Raw genomic sequence first — 24028 nt, 5'->3', positions numbered from 1 at the left:
TCCAATATACAACATCAGATCTACACTTAGAAATATTTATATTTCATCTTTAAGTATAAGCCTGCATAATTATCAAAATAATATGAAAAAATGGTTGACAGAATTGTCAGCTCTTCCCCCAAAGGAAAATGTCAGGTATATGAATAGAAAGATAAAATATGGTTTACATTCTGAGTGGCAGACATATGAATCACTGGATAGTGTTGGCAGAAAGCCTATTCTTTTTCATATGATAAAAACTATACTCCAGCAAACAGGCTTATTTAGGAACTACAATTCCTTATCACTTGAATGGCATAGGTTTGCAAATTCATCACTTACCTTAGTGATTGTTTTCATTGTTTTCCTCATTGCTGGGACCAAATAGTTAACAAGAAGTAACTTAAAAGAACAAAAGCTTGTTTTGGCTCTCAGTTGGATGTAATTCATCACAACAGGGAGGACGTGGCAATGGGAGTGAGGTGCTCTAGCCACTGTGCCTTCATATGTAGAAAGCAGATAGCAATGAATAAGGTGCTCAGCTTGGTATCTGGTCTTTTCTCTTTTCACTCAACCCAGGGCTCCAGCCCAGAGATGATGCTATCATGCTCAGGGTGGTTCCTCCTCAGTTAAACCTTTCAAGAAATTTCCATAAAGACGCACTCAGAAATGTCTCTTAGGTTATTTTAAACCTAAGTTTACAAGAACTACCCATCATAGTGAGATTTTAAAGTATATATATATATATATATATATATATATATTTATATATATATATATATATATGAAACTCATTTATGAAAAAGAAATAGTAAATCTGATATATTTTCTTACTTTATTGGCACTAGTATAAGTTAATTAAATTATAGAGATTTTAAAAATAATAAACTTTATAACCTTTGATTAAATAATGTGATTTCTAGACATTTATTACAAAGATATAAAAAGAGTATAAAAAGATAATTGGGCATCACTATAAAGATAAAATATTAGAGTCAGTAAAACTGTATAATAAATTACTATTTAATTAACAATTTAATCAAGTAGATTGATTATTACATAATTATTAAAATAATAACTTTTCATGTTACAATGTGAAAAGACCTGTGGTATATGTCTAGTAAAACTACCAATGCTATGCTGTTAATTCTAAGTGAATTTTACCTTTATTACATTCTATTGGTATATGCTTAAAACTTTTTAATTTATTTGAATTAGGTGTGGGTTGTGCATGCGTGTGTGGTGTGTGTGTGTGTGTGTGTGTGTGTGTGTGTAGGTGCCAAAGGCCAGCAGGGAATAGGAACTCACTGGTGCTGGAATTATAGGCCATTGTGAACTGCCCAGCATAGGTGCTGGGGACCAGTCTCCAGAAGAACAGTACATGCTCTTAACTTCTGAGACATCTCCCCAGCTCCCAGATATCTGCATCTTTGTGGACATAAAATCCTGTCATCACAGGCGTGCCTACTGACGAAAACATCCAGCGCCTGTAGATTATGGACCTAGAGCTGATACTGTCTCTCTGCAGCTGCCAACTCTTCTCCTCAATGTCAAAAACCTAGACATGGCAAATGACCACTGGTCCCTCTGAAGCAAAGACATAGTTGTCTCTAATTCTTGGGCATTTTTTTGTATTGCTTCTAGTACCTGGGATCCTCAAACCTGCCCTGTATCTCTCCATTCATGGATTCATGGACTTGCTGCACCTTGATTTTCAATCTCTCTCTCTCTCTCTCTCTCTCTCTCTCTCTCTCTCTCTCTCTCTCCTCTCTCTCCCTCTCCCTCTCCCTCTCCCTCTCCCTCTCCCTCTCCCTCTCCCTCTCCCTCTCCCTCTCCTCCCTTTCTCTCTCCCCCTCCCTCCGTCTCCCTCTCTCTCCCTCCCTCCCTCTCCCTCCCTCTCCCTCTCCGTCCCTCTCCCTCTCCCTCTCCGTTTCCCTCCCTCCCTCTCTCTCTTCCTCTCCCTCTCCCCCTCTCTCTCTCCCTCTCTCTCTCCCTCTCTCTCTCCTTCTCCCTCTTCCTCCCCCTCCCCCTCTCCCTCTCCTCCCTCTCCCTCTCCCCATCTCCCCATCTTCCACACCCTTGAGTAATAAGTGGTCATCTCACTGCAAACTTTGTTTCATGTTGTTCACCTGTACTTTCTGCCAACCTAAAAACTCCAAAAAAGCATGGCTTTCACAGGGTTCCTCATTGCTAACATAGCCATTCGCAAATATGTAGTGACATAGTAGTATTATAGGACATTAAAATGATAAATGCAATTTTTCCTAGCTTTTCACTTCTCTTGAGCACCTGTCACATATCTTTACAATTAAAGCCTGCTAGACACACTTTGAGAAGTGACCTTTCATCCCACTGGTGTGAGATCACAGATCCCTTGTGTCTGCCATCCAAATGGGATCATAGATGACCTACTTAAAAATGTGACTACCTCCAGGGACGAAGTGACTCTCTCTTCCTTTGCAGGAGAATTGTTTGAAACACTGGATGAAAGCTCTGAAGATGAAGATAGTAAGGAAGAGGTAAGTGAGAGCCTTTTTTCCAAGTTATATTAATTTAAAAGAGAGTCTTCAATTTATGGAAACTGTCAATGCATTTCTCTTAACCCAAAGGACTCTACCTACTAATCATTTTACAGGTTTGAATATGAAAAGTTTCTCTTTGCCCGTTGTATAATAGGCTGCTAACATACTTTTGTGTAAATATTATACAAATGACTAACAAATTCAAGAGATGACAGGATATTTGTCTTGAATCATATTAGCACGTTAACATCAGCAAGGATGACATTGGCTGAAATCTGAGCCCCTTTACCTCTATCATGTGCTGAATTTGGCCAGATTCAAAGGCTGTCACAACTGCTACAACTACCTCTGCAAAGCATCTAGGATTTTCCAGTCTGGAAAGCAGAAGCTAGACCCTAGAATCACAGTCCTTGATGAATGCAGTGCAGAGTATTCTAATCTCTTCTGTCCTGGACTAAATTGAATTTCTCAGAAAGCCCCTGTTAGGCCTTTTCCTGTTAGGCCTGGAACAGCAAAAGAAAACTTCAATTAAAAATCATGTAAGTCCAGGCAGTGGTGGCACATGCCTTTAATCCCAGCACATGGGAGGCAAAGGCAGGCAGATTTCTAAGTTCAAGGCCAACCTGGTCCACAGAGTGAGTTCCAGGACAGTCAGGGATACACAGAGAAACCCTGTCTCGAAAAAAGAAATATGTAAGGAAGACAGTTAAGGTAAAAATATAAGGTAAATTCTAGAACATTGAGTTTAGTTACTTGGCAAGCTAACCAAGTGTATGGAACTCAGCCTCCTGACATATTTTGGAGATGGAAAAGAGCCAGGGAAGCCATTGTTCTTGTACCTGTTTTAAAAGAATGATGCTTGTCCATCAGTTAAAAAAAAAAACGATACAAACTTGCAATTCTAGTACTTGAGAATTCTGGTACTTGAGTTGAGGCAGAGAGATAATGACTGAATGATATTCTTTCTTTCTTCTTTAAAGCAACAGCATTGAGAAGCTGAGGGCTTAAGGAAAGATAGAAACAGCAGCCAGTTGAATGTATTGAGAAACCCATCAAGCTGTGTTATTGAGTAGATGTTTTTATTCCCAAGTGTTATATCTTACTTATGTTTGGGGCATGCTACCTTATTCCTTCCCACCACATATCATCCCAGAACATGGTTTTCCTTGACAAGACAAGATAACCCCTCAAAGCTCTGTCCCATGAAGAAACCTCTGTCCTGGTCCTCCAGAATGGGGTTTGTACAGTGACCACTGCAAGAGTCCCAGGCTTGTTTCCTCCACACTGTGTTGGGTCCCTCACCATCACGCCTCTGTCTATCAAACCCTTGTGTTCTAATTTCCTTTCTGTTGTTGTGACAGACTATAACAGCAACTTGAAGAAGAAAGGAATTTATTTCAGTTTATACTTTTACATTAAGGCTAGAACTTCCCATCATTCACACCCTTAAGAACAGGAAGAAATAAATACACACATGCATTCACTGTCTTACTTGTTTGCCTGTGCTCAGTTTGATTTCCCTACTCCTGGATAGTTCAGGGTCCCCTGCAGAAAGAAGGAAACCACACACACCAGTCTGAGTCTTTATCAAGGTAGCAGTGCCACTTAAACATGTCCACAAGCCTCTGCAATGTAGACAATCCCTCTTGAGACTCTCTTTTCAGATGATTCCAGAATGCACCAAGTTTACAAGGCTTAACCATTATACATTCTTAAAAGACTTGAAATTTGAATGATTTATGTTTTCATAATCCATTTTTAGAATCAAGAAAATGAGGAAAATTTAGAAGACAATATTAACGTCTAAAGAGTCACCTGGAAAGAAAGTTCGGTCCTCTGCCCAAGCTTCTCAACATGACCTTGAAAGCATTTGTTTCTGGAGATGGAGACAAGCCAATGTTTATATGCCTTTTGTGTGATAATGTGAATTAAAGCACCTCACACTAACCAACCAACTCTCCAAATGATGGTATTTCTGTATTTAGACTGGGGTGGGGAGGATAACTTAAAAATAGGACTCTTGTAGGCTTAAATTTTTTTTAACTTTCTTTTAATGAGGATTCTCAAACACTTCCGATCCCCCTCCATTGTCCAAAGGTGGGGTGAATAGATGGTAAATAGGACAAGGGGATGCAGACCTGTTTAGGATGATTCCAATCTTGGTTTGTCAGGATACCAGCAGTCCAATTCAGTAGTGTCTTGGCTAGGGTTTTACTGCTGTGAACAGACACAATGACCAAGGGACTCACAGATAACACTTAATTGGGGTTAGCTTACAGGGTCAGAGGTTTAAGCCCATTATCATCAAGGTGGGAGCATGGAAGAGAACAGGCAGGCATGGTGCAGGCAAGGCTGAGAGTTCTGCATCTTCATCTGAAGGCTGCTAGGAGACTAACTTCCAGACAGCTAGGTGTTAAAAGCCCACACCCACAGTAAACTACAGTTATTCAGATCGTGTTACCTTATTATATAAAAGCATAGTGGAATAGTTTTTACACTCGTGGTTAACTCCCCACACAACAGCAAACAAAAAGCAGATAGGGTCAAAGTTCTCAGCTTCTAAATCTTCTAATTCCACCCTCATTTCTGGTATAAATATCCAGGTCTTTGTTTCTAGTTCAGTGAGTGTGGTTTCTTACAAGTCTTAAGTACTGGAGTAAATGCTTATGGAGATAGAGAACAGCTCAGATATTTTGATTTTGGACTTGTAACACTTTCATCTGTGCAGTGGGAGCAGTTTATTTAGCCCCAAGTCTGTACCACACTAACAATGTAGTAAATGCCCAGCTCCGCCTCTTGCAAAATCAACACATTTCCTTTCTTGGTATCTGATACTTCCTCAGCTCAATATCTTCATCTAGTGGTCAATAGTAAAACTGAAACTTGAAAACTGGGACTCAATAACCCAAAATGACAAGGCAAAGTGATTTGCAATCCCCACCCCCTAGTGCTTTGACTCTGGTTGTAAACAGCCAATGTAAACATTCGGGGAGAAATAGGAGGTGTAGCCTTGTTAAAGTGGGTGTGGCCTTGTTTCAGGAGGTGTGTAGGTTGGGGACGGGAAGGGGAGGAGGGGGGAGGGGGAGGATAAGCTTTCAAAATCCCAAACCAGGCAAAGTCCCTGTTCTCTCTGCTCTCTGCTGGTCAGGATGTGGCGTTCTCAGGAACTGCATCCAGGCCATGCCCGTCTGCTTCCCGGCAACCGAACAGTAACTAAGACAGTTCCCATCCTACTGTTTGCTTTCTGTATTACTGAATGTCAAATAAAGAAATATATCTCCTCTGTTTTGTTCACTGTTGAGCCAAGGTGCTCAGTGCACAGTAGGTTCTCAACATATATGCTTGATGACAGAATGAACAAATGAGTAGCCAACTATGAAACAACCATCATACGGAAGATTAATGAAAAAAAGCAAACAAGCAGGAATTAAAAAACAATAAAAACATGATTGCAGTCCCAGGACTCATTTAAGCAATATAATTTCTGACAGTTAATCCATCCTTAGTATCATTCCGTAAATAGTGAAGAAGGCCCAGACACACAGCCTCTACAGTGGGTACAAAGAACAAAATCCTCTCCTAATATCATTGTGCAGCTTATATGTGCATGGAAGTGGGGGTCTACTGGCAGGCGGTCCAGGAGGTATTCAGGTTAGTTCTAGGTCCTGGGCATCTGGGCCCTCTGAAATGCAAGGTTTCTGCAACAATAAGGACTCATAATCTACCTTTAGAGGGCAGCCAAGAGCAATAGCATCAGCTCTGTGTTTAGGGAGTCTTTGACAGCCCTGACCAACAACTCAAAAGATGGTTTACAATATGTGGTGCTGCTTTTCTGCTAGATGAACTCTGACTCTTGGAGGGAGTACTGTCAGACCAAATGGGAAATTTTTTTTTAAATCAATATATCTATATATGTACAGACTTCTATAATTACAGGTATTTTTAGGTAGAGCTAATAATAAGAGTCTTTATGACTTTTTCAGCCATACTTACTGTTATTTTACCCTCCTTCTCCTGGATTGACCACCCTACATTCACACAGTAATTAGAGTACTCTGGTTTTTCCCATTTCCTACATCAAATCATTTCGCTCTGATTCTCCTCTCTATGTCTCTGTGGCCCCTTCACTCAGCACTGGTCCCTTTCAACTTTCCTTGTTTGTGCAGTTACTCCAGTAGATGTGCTCGTGAGTAAAGTTTGAAAGTCTATATATGTCCTCCTAGACTGCAACTTGATTCTGTTTTCCATTTTGGGTTTTTTTTTTTTTTTAATTGGGAGAAGGAAGTATTTGTTATTTCAGGCTTTTTGTTTTGTTTGTTTATTGTTTCGTTTTGTTTGCTTCTAAAGAATGATCCTCCCCCGTTTGACTTTCTTACTAAATATAGGTGTTTGCCACGGAAAATCTCCCATGATTTCTCCGTTAGGAAAAGCCTAGGATTCCCTGGTGACTAACCGTCTCCCTAACCAGCGTTTTGCATTTGGTTAATAGTCTAGTGCATCAAGGCCCTGGCCTTTCAGGACACACGCATGTGCCTCTCATCTTCCCCTCAGCCCTCTTCCTCCTCCGTCAGGCACCTCCTCTTTCTGACTCTCTACACGGGTGGCCAGAGCAGCTCTGACCCTTCTGTCAGTTGGAAACTGCCAGTGACAGAGCACAGTGCAAGACCAAGGTTCAAGCCGGCCTGGTGAGAAGGAAGTGGAGACCGCCAGTGGGAAGGCGCTGAGGGGCCTGATGGGGAACTGTCTGCAGAGGACAAGCAGGTGAGCTTGCTCCCTCCTGAGAGCAGAGACCTGAGCCAGCGGTGAAAGGGGAAAAGAGGGCAGCTCTTAGGGCGAATGGACTAGGAAAGGGGTGTGACAAGATTCCAGTCCCTCCTGAGCCATACACCCTGTGACATCCTTACAGGTTTTCAAGTATACAGACAATGTCAACATAAGAATAGGTGAAATGCGAGAAAGACCTCATTAAAGGAGGACTCCTGTCCATCTAAGAAATTAAACAACTGTCCTAGGGCTGGGGAAAGACACCCATCCTTTCTTGGGCCCTGGATGTTCCTGAATCAGTTATGAGCGCCCACTCTTTTGGGGAGTCTTTATAAATTTAAAATAAATGGCACATTTCCTGCCACGGTGGCGAGGCTGCAGTTAGTGCCCTTAGAAGCAGGTTAAGGAAAAGGTCATGTCACTAGGGAGACGACTCAATATCATGTTCCTGGACTTTGGTCTCCTCATTTTAAATGGGAAAAAAATAGTATAATCTTATCCAGAGGTTCCAAGTGTAGACGGTGCCACCATAGTCCCCGACAGAGAAGGTCTCAGTGATCGGAGACTACTCTCAATTTTCAGAGCAACATTTTCATTCCACCAAAGAGAACACATGTAAAAGAAAATATGATCACCCAAAACAAGGGAATTTCTATGATAGATTGTCAGGTGATCTATAGAGAGTAAGCTGACAAGGGTCTGCCTTGCTGCCTTGGTCTTAGATAGCATATGAAGGGGAACATAGAAAAATGAGGTCTTGCAAAAATGCCACGTACCCAAAGGAGGCTTGGGAGTCCTTCCTGAGAGCCAGGATTTGCCCTGGACTCTCCAGACCCTCGTCCCCTCTCTACGAGCCTTAGTGGGATTATGAAAGGCTGCCCTTCTATCTCCCTGTGAAATCCTCTAAAGCACAATTGCTTCTTCTTTTCTGCTCACTGCCTTGTGAATTCCTGGTTCCTGCCTTTGTTTCTGGGGCAAGGCAAGTACTCAGTGCTAGACAGATGACCAGACAGACGCATTCTTGAGGGGAGAAAAGTCTAACTAAGATATGGTCTAGATGAGGAAATAGCCGCAGATGGCACACCTGCACTTTCGTGTCTCAGAACTTTGCTGTGGGGTTGAGTGCTGTAACATCGATGTACATTTGCTATGAGAAGGTGTGGAGTAAAGAGATACAGGCAGAAGAAGATAAGATAATGTGCTAACCACACTCACAGTTACAGCATAACACCCACTGTCTTTATTTTGGCTCCTATATCTGACAGTCACTTGTACTTCTTTATTACGAGCCAGTATGCCTTCAATTAATTTTTGTTTGAGGTTTAATGTATTTTGTTTCTGGAGTCAAAAGCTATTTGTATTTCTTATGGGTTTTTCTCATAAATATTGCAAAAAATAATAATTTTTCTAGTCTGTGGTTAGATTCTTATTATCTGTGTTCACTGCATTTTAAAGATGATCCTTTTCATTCTGGAAATCCCTTAGGTTTCTTTCCCTGTCCTCACTCCTAGTAGTCTTTCTTATCAATTCACACACTCGTTTTCGTGTGATTTATTAGTTTACATTTAGTCTTATACATCAATGCATAGTTCAGATATTATTGTATCCCTAAAAAATTCCCCAGCTATCCCAGCATCTCTCTTCCTGTGCTGACATCTGTGGTCCATCTTGCTTCTGTTCCCTGTGGGCACACTTCTTTCCATGTCTCTGCAGATCAGAGGATAGAAAATCTCTCTTCCTCACAGGAAGAGCCAAAGAGCCAAAAATACTTAGAGAAAAGTATTTTCCTAAAGGAAACCCAGGGTTTACCCCTTTTTAATTGTGGATCCTCAAACATGTTGCCTAAATTTTGTCCCTAGATTCCTTGTTAATAAATAACAGGACAACAGTATCAACCGATGGACTTGTCCTGAAACTGAATGAAATACCACACATAAAAAGACTGGCACGTACTAAGAAGTACTCACCATTTTTTGTCCTTCATATTCTCAATTTCCAGTAGAAGGAAAAAAGTTTAAACAGAAATTAAATCCAAACAGGGAATGACTTTATTGTCTCTATTTTATTCTTTCCTTCCCTTTCTATCTATCCCTTGTTCTCTGGATTTTTGTGAAAAGTGCTAACTTACTGAACCCCTTTACTTGGGTGCATGCCCTAGAACCTCAGTGAATAAGAGAAGGGGCAGAGAAGCCCGGGCCTCTCCCTGGGAGGTGGTATTTTCAGGCTGATGAGGATTCTCAGGAATGCTTTTAGCATCATAGGTGGAGTGTTCCTTGTAGTGGTAAAGATGTTAGATCTGAAACTGGCAGTGTCCCAAGCTTCAGAAGGGAACATTCATAGGTGGCAGGGCAGTGACGGAAATGCTAACATGGTGCACGATTGCACATAAAGAAAAGAAACAAAAAATGTTGGGAGAGACATAAAACTGCAGTGGGAATTATGGAAGGGAACATTTGGTCCATTTCTGATATTTAAGTCTTAGGTGGCAGCTGGACGTGCAGGAAACATCTTGGAATCTGAGACTCCAAAATGCCCAGGAGAGAACATGCAGGTGAGAGTGTATGCTACCCAACTCCCCAGGAAGTAGGCTAACGTTATCAGGGCCGAGGCTACACATTCCCCACAGGCGAAGCCCGGCGCCATCCATTATGGTAGTGAGCGTGTGACAGATAGACAAGACAAGACTTCCTTACATTGAACAGGAGACATGCTGCTATTCTGAGAGCCTTGTGTATCCCTGGCAACAGGAAATCAGATGCCTAAGTCTCTGGTGCAACTGAAATAAAGATCTGAAATCCTGTTGCTTCTTTGTTTGTGGAATAATATACCTTTTGTGTTCCAATCTCTACCTTAGCTTTGTCATGTTAAGCCTTGAGTTTCTATTTCTGAGCTAAATGCACTCTCCCATGTCATGAGGTTGAAAGGCTTGTGGAGAGCTGCTTGTGTGTAAGCCAGTGCTGCAAATCTACTCCAGCTCTATGCATCCTTCCTGGGTGGCCTTTTGATCACCTAGTCTTAGGGAATAACAAAGGAAATAACCTTTTAATGTACTAGTACCTAAGGTCTGAGAATTCAAAATTGTGGCAAAGCCTGTTGTTCTGTGACCTACAGGAGGTGGCAGCAATTTTCACAGTGTCCCAGAAGGTACATTTGAGAGAGGACCGAAAAACCAACCAAAAATCCAAGAGCATCTTAGAGGCAGGGACACAAAGGTCCTTCCCATCCAAGGCTGCATTTCTTCAGTGCAAGCTGAATGTATTTTGAGAATTGTATTGGCCATCTATTTAAGCACAAATACCACGCCATGGAAATAAATGAATGGGGGAATGAAAGAGGAGAGAGAGAGGGGGGGGGAGGAAGAAGGAGGAGGAGAGACAGAGACAGAGAGAGAGAGAAGGAGGAGGAGACATAGAGACAGGGAGAGCGAGAAGAAGGAGGAGGAGGAGAGATGGAGAGAGAGAGAGAGAGAGAGAGAGAGAGAGAGAGAGAGAGAGAGAGAGAGAGAGAGGAGGAGGAGGAGGGAGGGAGAATATGATAGACTTTAGACTTGAAGACAGTAAGCCTTATGAGAAGACCAGTGCCTGGAACTGCTGGCATCAATATGATGTCACAATATTTGTCTCTGTAATCCATAGTCACAAAACAGCTTTTCCTGGGGAAACTCCAGGGCTAGCTCACTGGCTATCACATCTTTAGATAGCTCTTTCCAGCTCTCTTGAATATGTCATAGTCAACTTACCCAAACTCACCCCAAACTAAATATATATATGGTACAATAAAGTTTATTGTACCTAACTCTGTAAGAACTCTGCCTAAAATAGCCTGGGGGGGGATTCACTTTCAATCTTACAATTAATTATTTAGCATCTCATGAAAATCAAATAATCACAGAATAAAACATGGAAAATTAAAGTGTGGTGCCCAGAGTGTAAGGATATGTCATATTTGAGAAATTAACACATACTGTCTTTTCCCTTCAGCTTTGTGGCTTTTTTATTTTTAAATAATTGATGATCCTCGAGAATTCATGTGGAATAACAGATATTTCTCAACCACATACACACACACACATACACACACACATATGACCAATTATTTTTAAAAATCTTTGTCATTATCGTGGTTAAGACAATTGGATTGCACACGGAGTAATCATCACTCATTACCTGGCTATTCTTTTCTAAATTTACAGAAATTGTTCTCCTGTATGCTTAAATATATATTAAAATGCAAAACTGCATGAAAGGAGGGGGGCTCACAAATGCCTTTTAGCCATCATCACCTTATCATGTATGATCCTTACATCTTCACAAAGTAAATAGAATATATACCCTCATTCTATAAATTAAGAAATTGTGGCTCAAAATGTTTAGAAATATGGATCCAGTAACTCAAAACTCAACCGTTCCCTTCCCTTTCGCTTCCTTATTCCCTTAATGAATCTGCTTCCTACACACCGGCCAGACTCAAGAGTTTCCTTATGATGTCTTTAAACAACAGAAGAGGAAGCTGAAATCAAATGCTTTACAGGGCACAAAGTACACTAAGAGTGACCTAAAGGAGAGAAGACAATGACTTTGTCCCCCAGCCTCAAAGTTTCTGATATCTGCCCTTTTGGGGAAACTACTTGGGAAGTTCACAGAGGGAACATTTTTGAATGGTATTTTCCAAATGTCTTTATGGAACACAACTGATACATATAGTGCATTACAGGGGGATTTTTTGGTAAACCGTATGGTTGTTAGTACTACCACTAATTTGGAAAGAATCAAAGAAAGCGAGACATCATCGTAGATGTCTGAGTTCAGAGTCAGCTTTCCATCTTTTTCCATAAAAAGCACAAGCCTTCTGATGTAGCTACACCATCAGAGTTTGGGACAGCCTTCCATTTTGGTGGCTGTGCCCACAGATACTCATGTCTTCATCAGATATTTATGTATATCAGAGCTGGTGGCATACACTGGTGAAATAAACCATGATGGAGTGGGTGAATATAGTTCCCAGCTTTGTGAGGTTCACATGCTAGTGTAGGAAGAAGATGAATGTGTTATTTGTTAATTATGATGGAGAGTAAGTGGGAGAGATGAGAGAACTCAGTGATATCTAAAAATGTGCCTGACAGTGTGGTATGCCTGGAGTTCTCTCAGAAAGGGTAGCACAGGAAAAGCTGTATCATGACCACGTGACCATGAATTAGAGAGAGAAACGTCTATGACATTGTAGGGATGCCAGCAATGCCAGGTGCCTGTTTTTTCATGGGACCTGTTATCTTCAAGTCTATGATTTCTCGCTCCCTCATTCTCCCATCTTTTTCTCTTATTTCCATTGTGTGACGTATGAACTTTAATAGCTGGCCCAAAAAAAATGATTTCTCAAATATCTACAGGCTTTTACCTTGGTTTTCTGGAGATAACTCCATTACAGAAATTCAAGTAAATCACTAGAATTGTGGATTTTAAAACATTTTGTTTCCTTTCCTGAAAATATTATTGAAAAGATTTATCCCTGGTTAGAAATTGGCAGGGTCATAGACTTGTGTCCAATTCACCTAAGAAATAAGGACAGCAACAAGAGGAAAGAAGCCACCTTAATAAAGCTTAAGAAACCAGGTTAACTGACTTCAGGCCATTTCTCTCAGATATTTCAGGGACTGGAGTTGTTGTCACATCGTTGAAGGATGCTCCTGCCTTCCCTGGTAAGTGAAGTGTAGCTCCAAGGAGTTAATTCCCTACCTTTGTATTCAATGTGGGACTTGTACCTGTAAGCGCCTTCCCCTTTGTGGTCACACCCAACACTGGTACCAAGCTGAGATACAGTCACAGAGAATCAGTCAAGGAAACAGCCCCTGAACTGTGGTGAGAATCAAGAATAATTGCTTCATGGGTGGTGGCTTCTTCTCACAAATGTAAGCCTCAGATGCCAGAATGAAACTGCCCATTAATACTGAGAGTATTCACATTGTAACTCCCTTGCGTAGAAGCACACATTCCGCCCTTTGCATGGAGAATATGTACGCCAGGTGATAATTTATTGCCCAACCTGAGACACTCTAGGAGAGTAAAAGAATTGCTAAAAATAGCTAAGTGATTGATAATGATATTACATAGTCTTAGCATCTCAGACCTGTGGCCATCCTTATAGTAACTGCGTCTTTGTCCACCAGATGATGATGGGCTTCCAACACAGACCTAGGGGGCCTTCTGTGCAGTGTACTCTAATGGAAAGTGTTTGGTTTTCTGCTTGTGTGATCATAGGTTAGGCTTGGGATTGAAAAATGCCTGCTCCATCATTTGCATGGTAAAAACAAAATGGACGTTTGAGGCAGAAATAGTCCCCAAAACTATAGCTTCTTGACACCACATACGTACCAATCATGTTTCAAAGTAGAGGCAAGCGAAGGAGGGGGAAAGGAAGATATTTCCGCTTAACACTATCATATTTTCCCTCTTAGTCTTCCATCCCTATGTGCTGAAAGAAGTATTATAAAGGCATAACATCTACCAAAGATTGAAAGTGAAGTCTCATAGTATAATGTTTGAGCATTTCGAAATATTGAGATGACCCGTCTACATTCCTTTCTTACAGGAAAAACATAAGCACATTTAAAGCCAGACAAAAGTCTCCGAAGCAAAGTAAGTCATCATTTCCCCATCATTTTCACTGCTGATGCACATGCATTTCTAAAACGTTGTTTCTCTATGCTCCCCCAAAGCCCATTGACAATGTCCCTACTATGAACCTACTCATAATGCTGCAATTCATCCAGTTCACTGTTTATTTGTTGTTGTTTGTTTGTTTCTATTAGACTGTGGTCTCATTGAAGCAGGGACAGATTTACTGACCTCCATATATCTCAATCAATGCCCCGCCTGGAAAGGAAGGAACTAACAGGCAGCAACTGTGCCAGCCAGAGCTCGGAGAGGCAGTTAATGTTTTGGTCCTCCCCTTACAAGCAACAGGGAAGAATGGGGAAGTTTTCCAGAAGATGAAGGATAATCAGATTTGCATTGAAGGAATCATCCAGCCCAGTGGCAGAACTGTTGGCAGGAAGTCACGCCAACAGACCTTTTACAAGTCTGTGGGGACAGATCAGTGCTGAGTTAAAGTCACATGACTTGGTCAGTGGTTGGAGAGTAGCAGCAAATACAGGAGAGAGAGAGAGAGAGAGAGAGAGAGAGAGAGAGAGAGAGAGAGAGAGAGAGAGAGAGAGAGAGAGAGAGAGAGAGAGAGAGAGAGAGAGAGAGAGAGAGAGAGAGAGAGAGAGAGAGAGAATAAGGAGGTGTGGGTGTGAGGAAGGGTCCTAGCATTTCTAAAGAAAATTTTGTCTTTCCCTCACTGGGTTTAAAGTGGAGAGTATAGCTCATCCGTGCACTGAGTCTCTGTGCTTAGGAGCTCTGTGGGTATTTAGTACAGCCCCTAGTACTGCCAGCCTGAGCTCTTTCATTCCATGGTCCCAACAAACCCCAATTCCCATTAAAAGAAAACACAACAGAAATAAGGCCACTGATGCCAAAATTCAGAGCCCTTTCTTCTAGTGACAATCAGTGCAGTCCCACACAACCATATAAGCCTGTAGTGATGTGAGTATTAGGAGACATAACACCAAGAACCACATGATGCTGCTATCTGTGAACAGCTCTGTCTCCCTTCTTTCTGCTCATTCTGCTTGGATGCCAGGCATGGGAAGTGTGCCTCTGCTCTGTGGCTGGGGCTGAAGCCAGTCAGTTCCAAGTAAGTGGTGTTTTGAAAAATTGCTTCGCTTCCACAGACACATAAATGTTAAACACCCAAGCTCCCTGTTCTGAAAACTTCCCTCCAGCACCAACCCCTATGCTACTACCGTCTTACGTTACCTGTTAGAAAGGATACTCTCCTATCTGCTGGGGGGGGGGGGCACTCTCATGCTGTCTCATATGTTCTCTGCCTAGCCTTGAGAGGACACACTTGCTTCTGGTGAGTCTGCCTCCCTAGTGTGTTTTACCAAGTATGTACACAATAAGCATTACCTAATAAAAGTGAAGAGAAGGAGTCTGATGTGCTGCCTAAAGGTGCACCAAAAGTACCTTTCTCCACTAATCCTAGAAGCCTGAGCAAGCTATGCTCTGGCTCGTTCAGGCTGTCCTATGACTCTTAGGGATTGACTATAGACTTCCATAGTCTGCTGCAGCTGTCCCTTGGTTGTCTGGCTGCATGCATTCAAGCCCCCACCCCTGGAGTCTCATAACCTGTGATTCATTGAGTGTATTTTCTTTCTGCAGATGAAGGGATGACTCCGGCTCCGGTTCAGGTAATAAGATCCCTTCTGATCACAACCTGGAAGAGCCTTGTAAATGCCAGGGCTGCAACCCATCGCCATTTACAGTGCCTGGTAGCAGAAATATCAGCTCTCCTGTCACATAACTTGTTGGAAGGTGCTAACATTTGCCATGCACTTTTTGTTGGTGACAGGCTGTGTTGTGAGCTTTTGACAGGCATCTTATATAAGTGTCACGACAACCCGTATTACTGTATCATGGTAGTGCTATGTCCTCTGACTTCACCGAAGCAAACTCTAAAAGATGACGTGGTACCCTCCAAAGCCATGTAGCTGAAAGGTGGCAGAGCCAACATTCCACAGCCAGGCTCACTCACATATCCATGTGCTTCCCACTGAGCACGACAGCCTCTGATTTCTAACTCCTGAGATTTCACTATTAATGAAAACTTCTCTCAAATTAATAATACGATATTCAGCAATGAGGAGTCTGTGAATGTAGTGCAGTTTGTAGAGAATGCTTATCTAGCATGCAGGAAGCCCTAGGTTTGATCCTCTGCACAGCATAAACTAGGTGCAGTGACACATGGACTTCCGTGGTTCTCATAAAAGTAAGAGGAACAGAAGTTCAAAATCATCCTCTGCTACATTTTGAATGGGATTCAGGAGACTTTGTCTCAAAGAAAACCATGTCTTGATAAGTAGTTAAATGTTATCCGAGAACATCCAATGTTCTAAGACCATGGAAAGTATACAAGGTGGTCAAGGGTCACTCTGGAACACAGGCTATGTGCTTTGGGTGACATGGACACTCCATCTTTTAGCCTAGTGTTTGGAATGCCCCTGCAGCCATTTAGGCAAGATGAGCAAGGAATGGAGAAGGCAGCGGTAGTGGAGTCCACTGAGAATTGCCCCCATCTGGTCTGTGTTGTTACTATGAATAGAGTGGAAAGAGGCCAGATCTTTATAGTGCCTTTCCTTTGACCAGCAGGACAATGCTAATGAGACCTACACAGAAGAGTTGTGCTACATCCTCGTGGATCACAAGTCCCTCAGGGGAAGGCCATCAGTGAACCCCGCTGAGGGATACTATGAGAACATCTCTAACAGGGCTGAGAGACACAGAGAGTCTTCAAGAGGAACAGAGACTGAGTATTCAGTCCTCCGTTTCCCTTCTACCCCTCAGCCCCTACCTTCCACAGAAGATGAGTATGAACTTCTTGTGCCCAGCAGATTCTCCTCATATGCCATTCAACAGTCACAGTCACTTACAGCCCCCTATGAGACCCACTTTTCTCATCTACAATGAAGTGACTAGGGTAGTGTCTGTTGACAGATAAATGGAGGAGTTAGGGACTCTAGGCAAAGCAGCCATTGGTCACTGAGCGCCTTCGTTTATTTCTTCTGAGGACCTTGGCAGGGCAGACTCTGCAAACCACAGAGCCTCTGAGAGTCTGACAATAGGCAAACATTCAAAAATTAGTCAACTCTCTTGATCATCGCATTGAAAAAAAAAAAGGAGTGACCACCTTTGTTTCTAAGTGGTGTTAAAAATAATTTGTGGTAGGAAGGGCTCCCGGTATCGACACTGGGGTATACCACAAAAGGCTCTGCTCTTCTCAGTAAGTTCTTATGAATTGTCCCACAACTGTACTCTGCAGTCAGGGGAAATTTACTCATCATGTTCCATAGCTCCAGAGAGAATGCCCTCATCATCACTGTTAAGTTCCAGCTCAGTACCACTTGCTGTGAACACAGGCAATATGCCTTGTATTCCATGAGTCTAACACGTGTCCTCAACACAGTGTCCTTGGCCTCATGGTCCCCACGGCTTGGAATTTCCTGTACCATCATTAATATAATTTTTAACTATATTTTTTTGAGTTTGTCTTTCTCCTATGTCTCCTATGGTGCACCACCACCACCACCACCCCGCGACCCCCTTCCCCACCAAGCGATCTGCCATGAAGAGACGGCTCAAATGCTGCCACATAAATCTCAGTAGAATGCCTTCCAAGTCAGTGATGCCGCTGTATGCTCTATCTGGTACAGTAAATTTCTCCATAAGTGTCCACATGGGAAAAGTAATACACCTCTGTGTGCACCCCTCTATGGCTTGAGTCTTTATTTTCCATGATTGTTTTGTTAGAATGGCCTGAATCATGTCTATGCTAAGTTGGCCAACGATGCATGACTGGCCAAATCCAGCCCAGCACCTGTTTTTGTGTAGATAAACGTTTATTGAAGCACAGCTGCACTGATTTGTCTACATACTATCTATGGTTGCTCAACCATAGTAAAATCGATTTGTGACACAAACCAGGGGCATCACAAAGCTAAAAATATCTGTAATTTAACCTATTCTAGATAATAATTTGACAAGACCTCTGCCGTAAACAGTCACAGCTTGAGAAAAACTGGAGAGGATTACATTTGGTTACTGACACACTCATTAGGAGCAGAGACCAAGGAACTGGCGGGAAAATATTAAACCATGAAGAAGAGGGCAAGACTAGAACAATTACTAGCAAATGAGACTATTTGTATGTTCACACCTGCATCCGCAAGGTGTTGTTTGATTTACCTCATGGCCACTGTCCTAATTTTAGGGATGCTAAAATGTCAAGATGTTCGTTGACACGAGCTTGGGTGGTACTATGTATTTAATTACTGTTTTGTTATCCGAGTTAAGTAACTTTTTTACTTAAAATGCCCCAAGGTATTAGGGCAGTAGCTCAGTAGTAGGGTCCTTACCTAGCATGTGCAAGGCAGAGGGGGGGGGGAGGGGGGAGGGAGGGGAGGATGGAGGAGGGAGAGGGACAGGGAGAGAGAGAGGGATGGAGGAAGGGACAGGGGGAGGGACAGGGAGAGGAAGAGAGGGAGAGGGCAGGGGAGAGGGAGAAAGAGAGAGAGAGAAGAAAGCACAAAACAGGCCAAGTGCCCACTGAGAGGATCCTTTGGGTGACTTTGCTGAGACATAAACCAGTTGATCACCCTTAGCTAAAGAGCTAACAAGATTTCAGTACCTTGGTTTCTATTAACTTCTTTCTTTCATCCAGAGGCTTAAGTGTAGTATTTGGCCAGAAGTCACTTAGGTTCAAAGGATGTGTTTATGGAGATAAGAAATGCTGCACAAAATGTAACACATGGCTTGTGGGGAGGAAAGTGTGGGCCAGAGACTGATTCAAATCCTACGTTCCTTTTGCTCTCCTTTCAGCCTGACACCCATACTTATAGACTCAGTCTATAGCACCCATACATTGGGAGGCTGCATCTGGTATACGGTCACCCTTTCCAGCTTGTTTTCGGTTACTGGGATAAAGCACTGACCAGTAGCTAACTGGAGAAGAAAGGGTTTATTTAACTTATGTATCCCAACCATAGTTCATCATGGTGGGAGCTCGAGGGAAGATCTGTAGTGGAGATCATGGAGAAATACTACCTACACTCCATGAATCTCTGAGTTTTCTTTCTGACACAATCCAGGACCATCTGATGGAGGAAGGGTGCACTGCAGTCTGGTCCCTCCTGCATCAATCATCAATCAAGACAATGTCCTGTGGAAACACCCACGGGTCAGTCCAATGGAGTCAATTGCTGGACTGAGGTTCCCACTTCCCGGGTAACTCAATTTTGTGTTGTTGATAAAAAAAAGAAAGAAAGAAAAGAAAAGAAAAGAAAAGAAAAGAAAGCAAAGCCAAACATAACATAACATAACAAAACCCCTCACCATTACATCATCTATGATAGACCCTGAGGATAAATGACAGTAAAGAACAGAGAGAAACAGAAGTCTTTTAAAGCATATGGAGAAAGACATGTAGCTGCCACAAGTGGTTAGAGCCCCCAAGTTCCCTCCAACACAGCAGACATCAAACAGATGGCCCTATGCTAGAACGTTTCACACGGATGCTAAACCTTTGTGGCAGATAGGCAATGGAAACACTCCCAGTATGATACAATAAGCTGTAGTTATTTGCACTTCATTCTGTAAAGCATTACCTGTCCCCCAAGAGCAAATGCTTTTATTTAAAAAAAAAAAAATCAGGGCCCCATTAAGTCTAAATGCTTAGACCAAGAAGCATGTTGACATGGTAAACTTAGGACATTATTCAACAGCCTTGTTTCTAGACTAAAGAGCCATTGATGGTACATCAAAGCCTCTGCTATGAGTGCAAATGAGATAGCTCAGTGAGTAAAGTGTTTACTGGGAAAATCTGACAGCCTGGATTTGATCCCAGGATCCCACAGTGAAGAAGAGAACTGATTTCTAAAAGTTGTCCTCTGACCTCCACACTTGCACATAAACAGCCCACACAAAGTAAATAACTAAGATTTAGGAAGCCGAGGAGAAGGGTGAGCCTACAGGAGGACCAGCAGTCTCAATTAATCTGGACCCCCGAAACCTCTCAAACACTGGACCACCAAACAAACAGGCAGCATACATCAGCTGATATGAGGTCCCCAACACAATACAGTAGAGGACTGTCAGGTCTGTGTTCATTCAGAGATGATGTACCTAACCCTCAAGAGACTGGAGGCCCCAGGGAGTTTAGAAATCATGTGGGGTGGGGGGTGAAGACATCCACGTGGAGACAGGGGGAAGGGAGGAGGTGTGGGATGTGGAACAGTCAGAGGGTAGACTTGGGGTGGGGAATAAAATAAAGAGTGTAAAAATTAAATAAATTTTAAAAATATTTCAATTTAAATCTGTGTTGTGGACGATGTGTATCAATCAAGAACATATACCAATAACTTTTTTAAAATCTGGGAAAAAAGAGTCCTACGAACTGGATTCAGTATATTGCTGTGGTTTGAATGTGCAATGTCCCATAGTCCCCTGTGCACTCAGTCCCCTGCTGGTGACAGTTTAAAGAGGATACAGAGCCTTTGGAAGTATGGCCTAGCTAGCAGAAGTGGTTCTCTGAGTGGGGAGATAATTTGGTGCTATCCGCCCGGGTTCTGGCTGGAGCCGCCTTTTTCCTAGTAGGCCAGGATGTGACTGTCCTTGTCACAAGCTCCCACCTCCGCAGACTGGGATGCACCAGTTACCATATTGCTCTGCCATAACGGACTGTGACCACATGGAACTCTGGGTCTAAATAAGCTGTCAGATATTGCTCACAGGGAGGAGAACATATAGCTAATGTATCTGCATAATATATAAAATGCCTCCAGTTTCACAGCAGGTTTTATCTCCAAACGTTGCCACATGCTCAGATGTTGTCCTCCGGTGTAGATGGTGTGGATGATACTCAACACCATACTTACTGAGGAGCTATTGGTAGTGGATCGTTGGAGGATGGGGTCAGGGGTCATTCTTTTTGGAAGATGTGGTGTCTGGTGGCAGTTTCTCCGTGCTTTACTGGATGCCCCAGACACGTACACATGAGGACAGCTGTAACTGGGTGTTATGGGTTATCAAAACAAAAAAAAAAAAAAAAAACTATGAAGTTGGGGTGGGAAGAGAGATGGGATTTCATTGTATATGTTTTAAATTATCAAAAAAAAAACCCAAACAAATAAACTTATACTCACGAATGGCAACCACAGACTGGCGCTGCTCCTCTTTTCCACACATTTCAAGATTTCTCATGAAACTGTGCAGTCTTGCAGAAAATATACCTCAATGCAGATGTGTGTGTGTGTGTGTGTGTGTGTGTGTGTGTGTGTGTGTGTGCTGTTCCAGGAGGTTAGTAATGCAAACCCTCACTTAAAGAATCCTGGTTCTTCACCAACCAAAGAACATACATGGGCTGGACCTAGACCTCCCTGCACATACGTAGCAGATGTTCAGCTTGGTCTTCATGTGGGTCCTGAACAACTGGAGAGGGAGTTATCCTCAAAACTTGCCTGCATGTGAGATATGTTCTTTTAGCTGGGCTACCTTGTTCTGGCTTCAGTGGGAGAGGAAGCCCCTAGCCTCACGGAGATGTGATGTGCCAGGGTGGAGAGGTGCCCCACCCAACCCCTCCACTCAGAGGAGAAGGGGGGGAATGAAGCCAGGATTTTTGAGAGGGGGTGACCAGGAGCAAGGTAGTGATTGGAATGTTAAGTGAATAAGTAAGGAAGAAAGATAGAAGGAAAGAAAGAAAGAGAAGAAAGAAGAAAAAGAAAGGAAGGAAGAGAAAGATTGAAAAAAGAATCCTAGTTCTTGAGAAAGAAACTGAGACTGAGTTTCTAATTTACTCTTTCAAGTTACAAATATAAAAAGAAGCACCCCTCCCCCACAGAGCTTCAGACAGTACACAGATAACATGGAGAGATCCACAGTGCAAGCCACGGCAGCCTTTGTGGTTTCCGCTCACATTCGTATTAGCACCTATAAATAAACGACTGTTCTTTTAATAAATTCTTATTTAAAACAGAAGCGAGAAATAGGAGAGGGGCAAAGACAAGGCAGGAGATTGTACCACTGAGAAATTCAAATTCTTCCATGATTAGGACAGCCTGAGTATGGGCTCTTAAGTATCTCGGGAGGGAAGGCATGGGGAGAGGTAGACTGCAAGGCTTAAGGGAACAGGAGAAAGAGCATGGGGTGGGGGACAGGATGGAAGGCATGGTGTGTGTGTGTGTGGGGGGGGGGAACGGTTACATTTCCAGTTCACCAGAGGAGCCTACGGGAAAAAGAGGCTCTGTCTTGTTGCATGTGGCTGGCTTTTTTCCAAACCTAGCCTCTGAAGTTCACAAATTTGACAGTTTGTATTGTTAACAGTCAAACCAGGCTGTTTTTTCTTTGCTCCTTCCTGTTCTATACACATAGGTCCTGTTTCTCTAATAACACTAACAACGTCTTTTACTGTCTTCTTCACTCGTATCATCTATGCATGCATGCAAAAAAAAACAAAAACACAACAACAACAACAAAAACCCACATTGCTCAAAAATGATCTGCAGGTAGCTAAAGAAATGGCTTCGTGACTAGAAGCGCTTGCTGCTCCTGAGGATGACCTGGCGTCAGTCCCAAACCATTGTGGCACCCACAACTGCCTATAACTCCAGTTCCAGGAGATCTGATGCCCTCGTCTGATCGCCTCGGACTACAGAGCGCATGTGGTACATATGCATACACTCAAGCACAGATTCATAAATGAAATTAAATAAATAAAAAAATAAAAATATATAGAGAACTTTGAATTGCAAACTAAAAGGAGTTGGATACATGGCTAGAAATTTTGTTGAAAACAGGACAAGTGTTCTAGCCATAGCTGAATGACCTCCAAAAGTACTAGGGCTTCCGTCCTAAACCCTTCCATTATTTCAGATACTTGTTGAAATCATAGGATGAACTGGGCATTATTCCTGTCATTAAGATGTGTGGTAACCACAAAACTTACCTTCTAGAACAAAACAGTGTGTATGTGTATAAAATTGCTTTTTTTCCCCAAACATCTCAGTATACTTTAAGTTACCCATAACTTAGTGTATCCAAAATTCAAACCTTGAAAAGTCTTCTCTATGACCAAGTGGTCAAAATCAAAACTAAGGTACCTATACGTCAGTGTTTCCTAAAAAAGAAGGGAACAAAACCAAGCCCGTCCCCAGACACGAAAGGACCCATCCTTCCATCCCAACCCAAGGGCAATTTCATGGGAGGAAGGTTTGCTTTGACCTATGGTTTCACTCCGTCATGAAACGGGAGGCACGGTGGAGTTAACAGCAGCGAGAGCACGGCAGGAAAGTCCACTTTATGGTAGCCTGGGAAACAGAGAATGAAGGTGGGACCAACCTGACTGGGCTTTATCAATTGATTTCCTGTCAGTCTCCTTATTTCAGCGACCCCTACCTCCTAAAGGCTATACAGCCTCCCCAGACAGTATCACTAACTGTAAAACAAATGATTAACACACAAGCCTGTGGGGGGCATTGCAGATTGAGAGTCTAACACTCTGCCTACAAAAGCACTGCAGAGAAAGAGGGTAAGGATAGACTCCTCCCACTCTCCCTGGAAATGAGAGGAGGGCACAGTCAGCCCTGCTAACCTGGTCCTACTCGGCTTCATCTTCCTCACACATGCGCACTCGCTTCTACCCAACTAATGCATGGTCTTAATGAGACGAGACCTGAGAGGCAGACGAGAAAACAGCGCCGTTACAAAAATAGTTTATTGTAAATGTTTTTAGATCATTATATATTAAAATTCCTCATTACTTTAGAAAAACTAAAGGCACACGACAGTTCACAGTTAACATATAAAAAAATAAAATAAAATAAAAAGGGGGAAAAGAAAAATCCACCTGTTTCAGGAATTTAAGGAACTATCCTGAAAAATTAAACCATAAGTTACAATGTAGCAATTATCATTACACTATATTACTATAGTATATAGTAGTTAAATAAGAAAGCAAGTTCACATTGTTCAGAACCCTACAATTGACACATGTTCACACACAGCTGCCTGCCCTGGTGACCCATGTCCATGGGTAATACATCTGAGGTATTAGATTAGGGAATTTCTCACTGTACAACAAAGAAACTAACTCTCCCAGAAAATTTCCAGGAAGACGCT

General features: G+C 42.4%; 2 protein-coding genes across 7 annotated transcripts in view; both read left to right on the top strand.

Moving 5' to 3' along the window:
- Positions 1-4452, top strand: part of Slc9c1 (solute carrier family 9 member C1) — a 68447-nt gene extending 63995 nt beyond the window's left edge. The window contains exons 26-27 of the mRNA XM_052158887.1: positions 2443-2498; positions 4264-4452. Of these exons, the coding sequence (XP_052014847.1) occupies positions 2443-2498; positions 4264-4308 (101 nt within the window). The 3' untranslated portion in view covers positions 4309-4452. The remainder of the gene's footprint in view (positions 1-2442; positions 2499-4263) is intronic.
- Positions 4453-7023: 2571 nt separating this feature from the next.
- Gcsam (germinal center associated signaling and motility) lies at positions 7024-17631 on the top strand. Of its 6 annotated transcripts, none has more exons than XM_052158821.1 (6): positions 7024-7262; positions 9748-9816; positions 12904-12960; positions 13851-13897; positions 15524-15552; positions 16508-17631. In XM_052158821.1, exons 1-6 carry the CDS (start codon positions 7234-7236, stop codon positions 16826-16828), a joined length of 552 nt encoding a protein of 183 aa, XP_052014781.1. In that variant the 5' UTR covers positions 7024-7233; the 3' UTR covers positions 16829-17631. The 6 variants fall into 6 exon arrangements, with proteins under 6 accessions (XP_052014781.1, XP_052014779.1, XP_052014783.1 ...); XM_052158819.1 differs by having other exon boundaries at positions 9742-9816; XM_052158822.1 differs by having other exon boundaries at positions 7025-7262; positions 16511-17631.
- The last annotated feature ends 6397 nt before the right edge of the window (positions 17632-24028 follow it).

Source organism: Apodemus sylvaticus, chromosome 15 (assembly GCF_947179515.1).
Source record: "Apodemus sylvaticus chromosome 15, mApoSyl1.1, whole genome shotgun sequence".
Taxonomy (NCBI): domain Eukaryota; kingdom Metazoa; phylum Chordata; class Mammalia; order Rodentia; family Muridae; genus Apodemus; species Apodemus sylvaticus.
The sequence above is the reverse complement of the archived record's forward strand: the minus strand, read 5'-3'. Positions and strand labels throughout refer to the sequence as shown.